The 10,000-nt window shown below is 36.4% G+C and overlaps 4 protein-coding genes across 5 annotated transcripts; 1 reads left to right on the top strand and 3 right to left on the bottom strand.

Annotated features, from left to right (window-relative positions):
• Positions 1–22: 22 nt before the first annotated feature.
• On the bottom strand, positions 23–1,978 carry LOC124183027 (cytochrome c oxidase assembly factor 5). The gene is made up of 3 exons (XM_046570988.1): positions 1,752–1,978; positions 1,385–1,486; positions 23–1,057 (listed from the first exon to the last, which is right to left on the bottom strand). Exons 1-3 carry the CDS (start codon positions 1,854–1,856, stop codon positions 1,016–1,018), a joined length of 249 nt encoding a protein of 82 aa, XP_046426944.1. The 5' UTR covers positions 1,857–1,978; the 3' UTR covers positions 23–1,015.
• A 261-nt stretch (positions 1,979–2,239) lies between these two features.
• On the top strand, positions 2,240–3,435 carry LOC124183026 (histone deacetylase complex subunit SAP18). Its single transcript, XM_046570987.1, has 4 exons — positions 2,240–2,399; positions 2,527–2,633; positions 2,718–2,912; positions 3,119–3,435. The coding sequence occupies exons 1-4, from the start codon at positions 2,328–2,330 to the stop codon at positions 3,210–3,212; spliced, it is 468 nt and encodes a 155-aa protein (XP_046426943.1). The 5' UTR covers positions 2,240–2,327; the 3' UTR covers positions 3,213–3,435.
• Positions 3,436–3,616: 181 nt separating this feature from the next.
• LOC124183022 (UBX domain-containing protein 7) lies at positions 3,617–7,049 on the bottom strand. 2 transcript variants are annotated; one of them, XM_046570973.1, is made up of 9 exons: positions 6,696–7,049; positions 5,999–6,256; positions 5,464–5,738; positions 5,028–5,309; positions 4,871–4,928; positions 4,644–4,792; positions 4,475–4,523; positions 4,299–4,384; positions 3,617–4,171 (listed from the first exon to the last, which is right to left on the bottom strand). In XM_046570973.1, the coding sequence occupies exons 1-9, from the start codon at positions 6,733–6,735 to the stop codon at positions 4,013–4,015; spliced, it is 1,356 nt and encodes a 451-aa protein (XP_046426929.1). In that variant the 5' UTR covers positions 6,736–7,049; the 3' UTR covers positions 3,617–4,012. The 2 variants fall into 2 exon arrangements, with proteins under 2 accessions (XP_046426929.1, XP_046426930.1); XM_046570974.1 differs by having other exon boundaries at positions 5,034–5,309.
• A 365-nt stretch (positions 7,050–7,414) lies between these two features.
• On the bottom strand, positions 7,415–8,873 carry LOC124183892 (mitochondrial import inner membrane translocase subunit Tim29). Its single transcript, XM_046573039.1, has 3 exons — positions 8,538–8,873; positions 8,250–8,351; positions 7,415–7,941 (listed from the first exon to the last, which is right to left on the bottom strand). The coding sequence occupies exons 1-3, from the start codon at positions 8,677–8,679 to the stop codon at positions 7,532–7,534; spliced, it is 654 nt and encodes a 217-aa protein (XP_046428995.1). The 5' UTR covers positions 8,680–8,873; the 3' UTR covers positions 7,415–7,531.
• Positions 8,874–10,000: the final 1,127 nt, after the last annotated feature.

Genomic DNA, 10,000 nt, shown 5'->3' with positions numbered 1-10,000 from the left:
CGAAGTACTTTTTTTTTAGTCGTTCCCGAATCCTTGACCAACTCATTTTCGAAGCTTTATAAATTCGATAATATTTTTCTGCATTCGTCTTATATGCCCACAACGAAGTGATCAGAGAACGTAACGTAAATCGTTGGGATAAAATTGAAAAACAATAATCATAGTAATACGTTAGCGTTTTTGTCTCACGTTCTACGATAAACATACGAAAAAAGTATTACCTACCTATTTAGAAGTATGTATTACTGATTATACTATATGCTACAATGGAGATGTAGTATACGACATGAAAGATACATAAACTCGAATCGGATTTAAATTTGAAGTAGAACAATATCGGAAAAACCGGAAGCCCAAAATGAAAATTATAACGTCAGTATTTCTCCGCTGAGCGGTAACACAAATCTAATACATATTATATCGATATATTTTCAATTGATGCATGTACTGCGATAGTAATATTAACAATAGTAATACGTAATTGTATAATAACAACAATAATAATAATAATAAAGTTTGGCTACATATTTTCCTCGACTTGATTTCAGTTTTGATTAATCATACCTTTATTGCGTTATGACATTGTTGTGTAGATGATCTCAACTTTATGTACAATTTTCATTGAACATAATCAATACCATCATTGATTATCTTACATTTGGATAATATATAATAATAAATACTTATATAATTTGGTACATGACATTAGTAAATGTGCAGATATATATACTCTATGTATGCGTACTTACATGGTATAATACTTCTATCTATTGTTTGCATAACAGCAATTCGAAGCTGATATAGGACACAGTGAAACTCGTACTTTTTTATGTGTCACAAAAATGAATTAATACACTAGTTTCACAGCAATGATATATTGTAGAAGTTTCTAGAGTTGTCATAAACAGAGGATTAATATTTCAAAGTCGACAGAATACATATTTGGAAAACTACAGGCTCTGCTGTAATCGGAAAAAATTTAAATAATCACAAGAATTGCCTGCTGTTGAAGATGCTAGTATCCCTTTGGTCCGCGGAATCGACGTCTACCGTCTAGCTGCATACAAAGGTATTTCGCGTACATTAATTTTTTAGAGGGAAGAGGATGAAGGTATCTAGCAAAAATAGTACAGACATAGCGACGCTATATGTTTTTCAAAAAGGGATCTCACCACCCTGAATATATCACATGAATTTTTATTTCTTGCAATAATACGTCCAGTTAATGAGAAATGTTAAATTAGAAGTTAAAAAAAATAAAAGTGGATTCACAAGCTCTGAAATTATCCCTAGTCACCACCCTCGTAAAAAAAACATGGAATAAACACGAATGGGGGCTTCCCTTTAAGTGAGATTGTATCGTTAAGAATTAAAAATTACTCACAAGCGAGCGTTTACATTCGAAGAAAGTTACTCTCAGTGCTTGACATTTGTCAGGGACAGTCCCATCAGTTGTTCTTAGGCATTCCCTGGGGGTGCGTTTATGCTGAACAAATGAAACTTACGCAATTAATCAAACTACACAGAGGTATCATCTGAAATCCAAAGAGACCTCGGAAGTATAAAAGAATCATTTGTTCGAAAAACAATAAACAAATAAACAAATAAATATATAAGGAAGTAATAAAAAGAAAATTTTAATGGTCCAAAAAATTTCATTACATATCACTGACAAAAGTTACACCGATCTCAGAGAAAATTGGGATGAACACATAACGATAACCTCGAAATCAGGCCAACAACTCACGTACAATTTTACAGCAGTCGCTTTCGAGAAGGCACATTTTCAGGTCTGCTCGGGCTCCGGCGCATCTTGACTTGTCAGCCAACGTTTCATTTTCATTCTCGTATTGCATTGTTTCTATAGTTATCGTTTGGTTCAAATTGAAAATCAAAATAATTGTAGTGTCTGTCGTAAACGCTTCATTGCCGAGTTGAAATGTGCAAAATGCAAACTAGTGCTGATAATTATGGCAGGGTACTACTTAACCGACTACGGGCTAGCGTTGAATATTTCTCTCAATCATAGAGCATATACTACTCGAGGAAGCTACAGTCCCCATCAAACTCGGGAAATATGCGGCCGCAGTGATGAGAGAGAGAAATATATATCCGTGTTACCCCCTCTCTCGCATTCTGCAATTTGATTGGCCAGGAGGAATCACGTGTCGGCCAATCAGGGATAGAGCGAGGAAACCAGAGTAGAACCTACATAACCCTCCTCTCTCCGTCATTTCTCTGCTAGACTTTCCTCACGCGTGAAGTCACCAAGTAGTGTATGCTCTAAGCGCCCAATACATTTACGGCTAAATTTGATTACCTTAAAAATGGCGTCTGCAGTGGAATCCATGATTGTTGACGAAAAACAAATTTCTGATAAGCCAGTTGACAGAGAAAAGGTATCGTAGTAATATTTTGCCTATCATTGGTGTTTCTATATCCCAGATGAATAACTGGAATGTGTAACCTATCTGTAAAATCTCATGCATCCTAACCTCACTTTCTCACACTCATGCCGCTATTTAGACCTGCCCGCTACTTTTGAGAGTATTTTGTAACATCGGACGACATCACAACATCGTCGAATACAGTAGAGGAAATGTGCCGTCAAATGAGCTGCAAATTTACACTTGGTATGAAGTTGAAAGAAAATTATCTTTCCTCACGTCGAACCAAGACGTGAACAGTGATTGCATGTGTTCATATCTTGTTTTCAGGATGGATGCCACGCTACGTGAGATAACTGCGCTCGTGAAAGAGGTGAATCCTGACGCGCGTAAAAAAGGAACCTATTTCGATTTTTCTCTGGTTACTCCTGAAGTTCGTAATTCTAGTTATCGAATGCGAGAAATTGGGGTAACTTGTTCTGGTCAAAGAGGAGCAGATGATAATAAAACTCTCGCACAGGCTAGGTACTCGGTCTACATTATTAATATTCACAATATTAATCTTCACTAACACTATTGAAATATACTGAACTTTATTGTTTTCAGGCTCTTTCACTAGAGTTACAAAAAACAATTTGATTTACTTAATTTCGTTTGTTGAGTCACTGAATATCACTACTCGCCAGAACATATTACTATTTGTCACTTATTTGGGCAACTTTTTTCCTCAGGTTCACGATCGGCGATTATTTGGACATATCTATTACCCCTCCGAATAGAATGTCACAGCCGATGATGCGACGTGGAGGCTTACGGCAGTATTGACTTTGTTGTATTTCAATTTTGTACGATTTCAAATTAGTGTTCGAATCATTTTCACTAGGCTTAATTAGATATAATATATATTCGTCAATTATACTTTATACGTACGTTACGACGTGACATACTAATTGAGCCTATGACATAGTATTTGTTCGTGAAACATTTCACTGTAATTTTGTATAATTCGGGAACAAAATGAATTACAAATACGATTTTTTGCAAATTATACAGTTGTTTTCGATTTATATGCTCATTACTGATACAGTACAAGTGTTCAGTTTTACCAATTTTCGGCTTTGCATTTTCTTAAGTAATATATAAATAGTTCACTTTAGTACTTATGAAAATTTACCAATTGAAATCGCATACGAATAAGGATTGAAAGTAAAAGTTGGACTAACGCCAAATTAAATGTAGATCCAATGGAATAAAATTCGATTGGTTGTTTTTATTTGGATTGGTTTCAGACATGATTAAAACAATTAGTAGATCTGCAATTATTGAGAATCAGTTAACTTTGTTCAGCCTTGATCATGAAATTATTTACACGAGGCGATTCTTCTTTTGGTATATTGAACATTGCTAAAAGTTAATCAAGAACGGTTAAAAGTGTCTAGAACTTTTCAGTTATATGTATAAACTGAATAAAGAGTAACGAAAAATTTAAAAGCGCAAGTATTACAGATACGAGACGAATTTTTTTCCTTTTTTTTTTTCAATAAATACAAACAACCGCTGGCAAGGGAGTATCACATGCGATTTTTTTCCCCTCAAATCTTGAATTACCACATTACGGGATCAAATTATATTTTTGTTATAAAAACGGTATTTGAAGGAAACAGAATAGTTTCTGACAGTCGAGTTTGTTGAGAAAGAGCCCCAATATTTGTCCTAGGAAATGGAACTAGGTACGTGTGCTCCGAGGGCGGATAACCCATAGTTTCCATTCTGCCCAGGAAGCTCTGTGGAAAAAAAAAAGCAGTAGAAATGTCATGATATAAGAACTTCGCGATGGATCGTATTTTGAGTTTTTCCACTGTATTCTAATGATAAAAAATCAAAACGAGGTTATACTCTTTGAAGACTTACTTTTATCGTGTCGCTAGCTCCCATAGAGATAGTTTCTTTGCCCCCATTTGGCAGTCGCAGACATAAACGCAAGGACGGCTCATCATCTGTTGAACGATCATAACAAATAGTCGAAGACTCAATAATTTGTGGATCAAATTATGCAAGAGGCGAAAAATCAAGTTATTTATACTTACTTGAATGTACAACGGTTGAGTTGGGCTCAGAATTACTCGGTTCACCGTTCTGCAATCATATATTTTAAATTTTAGAGGTAAGAAATCAAAGGGACAAGATAGGAAAAAGTAAAAAGAGGTTCAGAGAGAATGTGGGGGTAAGCTGATTTGCAACTAGTGTTAGGCGTACCTTTTTCTGTAATAAAGAATGTAGAATTTCGTGCTTTTTCGTCTTTGATAATTCCTCCGTTCGCGACCGCTTTCCTAAGATACTAACGCCACTACGAGGAAGGATTACGTTACTCGCGCTGGGCCCAGCATCGACACGTTCATTGTTAGCTGGAAGATTGCAATATGGCTTATTATGATGGGACAACAGAGTATTTCATTGATGCCTTGGTGTAGTTAATTTGTTACCTGATTCCACGGCCGTGTCTCGAATTCCTCTGGCTTTTTTGCTTTCTGGGGTCATACCCTAAGAACAAAAATTAAAATTTACGAAAATTATCAATTTCATTCTTGCCTTTCGCAGCATAAAGAAAACATGATCACCAAAGTATTTCATCATACGAACACTTGCCGAAGATTCGGAAGGCACATCGCACCGCCGGACCATGGAACCTGCAGGGCATGATAGCCAGTCGTCTGTAGCGGTAGAAGGAACCTGAGGTGCAGTTTCCGGGGATAGATGATTGCTCAACATGTCACCTAGTCCTGAAACTAGATGTTCTACCGTAAACCGGTCGTATGTCCGGACACACTCGCCTGTTCTTGGGTCCAGAACAGCTAGATAAGGGTAATCAGTGACATTGTAGAAGTCGATGAAGCGTTGACCGTCAGATGTGTTAGATATGACCTGAGGATATGGCAAACACTAGTTACACATGAGTAGAAAATTAAAGGCCGTTAGTGGATCTACATATATATAATATTTCTTTTTCTCTGTTACAGACGGAAGGTCAAGTATGAGTTAAATTTCCTAATAACAAGTATGCGATCGATATAATTACCTGCCACAGAACGAAATGGTCCCTGACCATATCCCTGATCTGCTCATTGGGCCACAGGTCTCTGTTAAGTATTTGGCATGAGAATTCAAGTGGATTTTGTACATTAACAAGAAGCCATCGGTTTATGAGCTTCGCATGTTCCCTAGCCTCGATGAATGATCCCAAAAACATGATGTCGTAAGGGGGTCTGAAGAGGTCTTCCAGGCGCTTGGACTTCCTTGGTGACATTTTTTTCACCCCTGTTACCCTCCGCGCCATTTCCTCCTCCTGGCGTTCTGGCATCAGTTAATTCATTCAATTTAAACATCGCATATTAGCTTGAAACTCACTTGAATCCATGTAACTCAAAAGGAAACTCTAAAAATTGATGTTTCACGCCGATTCTCAGCATCAAGATGATATCTGCATCGCGTATTACAAACATATCTTGCATAAACTTTTTGGTAATTAAAAAGTACGATGAAATAAGGTAAGCCGACGCCGATTTATAAGGATAAAAAGCCGTCCCGGTTATCGAGAGCCTCTTGTTCCTTACGTGTTTCTACCGCAAAGTCCCTAAATCTATCAAACACACTGTTCGATGCTCTGGGGAACGCACAGACGGGCTGTGTTGGTACCAACACTTCTCGAGTAGGTAGAATTGGAGGCCTGATCTCTGGTTCTGGGGGTTCAGTTTGACCGTCTACGTCTGCTACTGCCTCTGCTCCGCCACCTTCAAACATCAGGCTAATAGCGGTCTCTACATTGCCGTCAGCCACCACGAGGTACTGTCTGGCGACAGCCTCGCTGGATCCTGGAATTTGGTAAAATGTTCACATGAAAGAGAGGGAAGAATATAATTTGAGACCAAATTAGGTTAGGTTAACAAAAAAAGGGCAGTATTGGATAAAGTTAGGTTAGATGAATGAATCAAAGTAAGGAAAACTTGGGAAACTCAAGATTAGGTCAGATGAGATCAAGGTCAGCTAGGGTGAATTGAAATAAAACCCATGGTAAATGTGTTATGCTGGTAAGGCTAGTAAAATGGGTAGAATATTACTGTAATACAATTCTTTGGAAATAAACATTTCAATATGAAGTAAAACAGAGAAACGGACTCCTGCATTCTTTGTTTACCGATTCAACTGTTCGTACAGTCACATTGAAGCATTGAATTTGTGTTAACGGCAAAATATAGAACTGAGTATAATGAAATTGATATTTCAATTATTACTGTTCGCTTTTGGGCTAACCTGTGACTTCGATGAATTTTTCAATCAGTTCGCGATCCATCCTGTTACAACATCAAGCTCTAGTTTTGGATTCTATATCTGTTATTCGCCGATTGTTGTATGAGAAAACAAAATCGTCTTCGTGTTTGTTTGAAATTTCGGTGGTACAAGAACGCTTCCCTTGAATATTAAATCCGGTATCGTTTCACGGTCGCGGATCGATGCGATTTCGAATCCAGATTTTGAATTCTTGAACTTTAACCGAATTTTTTAACAGCCACGGATCACTGCGGCTGTCAACCGGCATTAACTATTTTGTCTTCAGCTTTCCTCTCCTCTCTCTATCTCCCGCTGCGCAACCGTTGCCACAATCGATCATGGACCATGAATATTCTCATAAGAAGGCGTAACTCTATTGGGATTTTTTACACCGTTCATGAAATTAGATGAGACTTTTGACGAGAGCTGGACAATTCATTGAAAACATCTTGAAATAACGTTTTCATTTCAATTACCTTCACGCGAATTTTTGATTAGATCTAACAGAATAGGCCAATAATAGTAAATTATTTACAACTTTATCAGAAATTAATGAATTCGAAGCATTCGAATCTTTTTCAAGCACAGTATTCCGCCACGTTCTTTTTCCATCATCTTGTAATATAATTCTCCAATAAATTCCAGCTTTCGATCCCGAAGTATCAATAGTGCATATATAAGTTTAAAAAAATTTACCATACTTGTGTGTGAAGGCACATTTATTCAATGAATAAACCTTCTATATGTACATATGTATAAATACTATTATAATAATTAATATTTATAATTTTATCCGTCAATAATATTCGATATTCTCATTATGAGCCGATTTTATCTGGCGAAGTGGAGAAGTCTTTAAATTCCTCTTCATTTATATCAAAATCAGTCATTTTGTCCTCCAGTAGCAACCACTTATCCATGAAACCAATGTCAACTATTCTGTGATGAAATCCTAAATACTGTGGTTTGAGATACGAACATGTTGCTTTGTAGTGAGCACATTCTTTATCGTAGTTATCCAACCATATAAAAGAAACAATCCCCAAGCTCAACCTGCGTATGATCCCTTCATTGAAGCACTGTTCTATCGATTTCAAATGCCTTACACTTTGACGATTCCGAATTGGTTCTCCAACCATCATCATCTTGTTTGATTCTTCTATCAACATGTTTCTGTATGAATCTGCACTAGGGTTGTGTCGTGAAAAGTAGTATACACTGCCTAGAACTGAAACATAAACCAATTCACACGAAAATTTCATACCGAAACAGAACATTTACTGGCTCCTCTGACTCTAAATAAATATATTTTTCTTTTGTATTTTTGGTTTGATTCACTGCAATAATTAGTGTCATCTGCACTAATGATGAGCAGCTATAGTGGGCTTAAACATGTATTTTTATGAGCTGCGAATCCTTTACAAAGAAGTCTAGTGATACATCTAAGATCATAAAGATGAAGAAAAAAAAAATAATTTGTCTCTCATTCCAGCCGGTTTCACTGCGGGAAATTAAGAAATATGATTTTTCACTTACGAGAGAAATAGATTGAAGCACGAATAGGCCGATCCTTACATCCTTGTGCAACATCCTTAGCCACATCTCTGTAGTCAATGAAGAGATTCTTCCAATATTTTGCTACAATGAAAATAAAACAGGTGACAATTATCGAATGATTATCGAACAAGTTCGCATACTCTAAGCTAACACCCGATCTCCCTATATTCTGTGAATTGCTTCGTCAAATTAATATAAATATAATATAACCTGTAAATACCTAACCTAACTTGACCTCGAACAAAAATTAACATGACCTGTTCTTACCCCAACGATCTAGTAGCCGTTCCTTCACTTGCTCAGTCACTTCAGGATCCTTAGCTTTGCTTATCTCAGCTGAATTTGTACTATAGGTTCTAAAAAATTGTTTAAATCTATTACGGAATAAATGGGATATCCGAACCGCCATAGTTAGTTTACTGATCAACGAAGCGTGCGGCGATTAAATTTCACTCACTGAAAAGTCACTCTCATTTAAATTCCATAATAAGAAATAAGTTCTTAGTTAATGACACAGCACGTAACGTTGAAAAATTCCTATTAATTATTAAATTGAGCCGAGGCGCGAAAGCATCGCGCTTGAGTAAAGTTGGAAAAATTCGGCTGCTAGCTTTCTTATCGTGAAGTAAATAAGTCGTCTGCTCTGGTTTGGTAAGCGCGGGGACTTCCCATAAAGCATTGCGGAACGCGGATTAACTTTAAACATTTTGAACAAGGACGATAGTCGATCTATTTATTTGTTTCATTTTCTTCATTTATTTTCGAGCCCACGTTCAATTTTAACTTCACTCTTGAATACATGGGATTTTGACACTTACGGTTAAACAATAAATTGTCATCATATCATAATTCATTGCAAATTATTGCTCAACTTTAAATTGTCATATCAATTTCATTCTCGACTTAATTTTACGTGTTAATAACAAAGGATTATTTTCATCAATCATGTTTCTCTGACTAACTGCAATTCAATCAACATAATTTTCAAAATGGAGAGAATTAATGGAAAAGGTAATTTATAACTTTCGATTTTCTAACTAAAGCACCTGCGACACATTATCCTAGTCTTCTATGTCACAGCATTTATCCCTATTTTATTTCTAAAATCTTCTCAACGATTTTTCTTTTCCTCAATTCCTCAATTAACGAAGCCTAGGAATGTTTCGACCCTTCCAATATTTGAAGAAAATTCAACATGAATAACATGTGCAAGTAATCAACTTTGAATCCTACAGCTCGAACAATTTTATGCATAGCTTAGTAGAGCAGACATTGACTCATTTTTTTTATTTTCAGACATGGTGCGCAGCAGATACGCAAAACTTCAGCCTATCACAGATAGAATCAATGGACTTCAAGATCCTTTTTACCATTGTAACGGACATGAAAATGAATTTTCTTGCAGCAATCTCAGCGTTAACTCTTACGCTCTTCAGCTTCGATGTGATTTTCAGAACTTGCTACAGGAAAAAAGCAAGGTAAAAATGGAAGTAGAACTTACCTGTAAAACTAAGTGAAAGTATTGAATTTCCGACCACGAAATTCCTTTGTGCATCTAATTCTGTCTGTTTTTCATACATGGGTGTGTTTATGTTGTTTTGTTGTAGGTATCTAGGATGACTGAAAAATCTATGAGAGAAGAATTTTTTCAGACAAAAATGCCGGTAGCTCTTTTAAAACAGCACGTTTCCTCTTTGGAAATAAGTCCAACTGGTAATTACACATAAAGA

The sequence above is a fragment of the Neodiprion fabricii genome, chromosome 5, assembly GCF_021155785.1.
Source record: "Neodiprion fabricii isolate iyNeoFabr1 chromosome 5, iyNeoFabr1.1, whole genome shotgun sequence".
Taxonomy (NCBI): Eukaryota; Metazoa; Arthropoda; class Insecta; order Hymenoptera; family Diprionidae; genus Neodiprion; species Neodiprion fabricii.
Note: the sequence above shows the minus strand (reverse complement) of the source record. Positions and strands in the feature narration are given on the sequence as shown.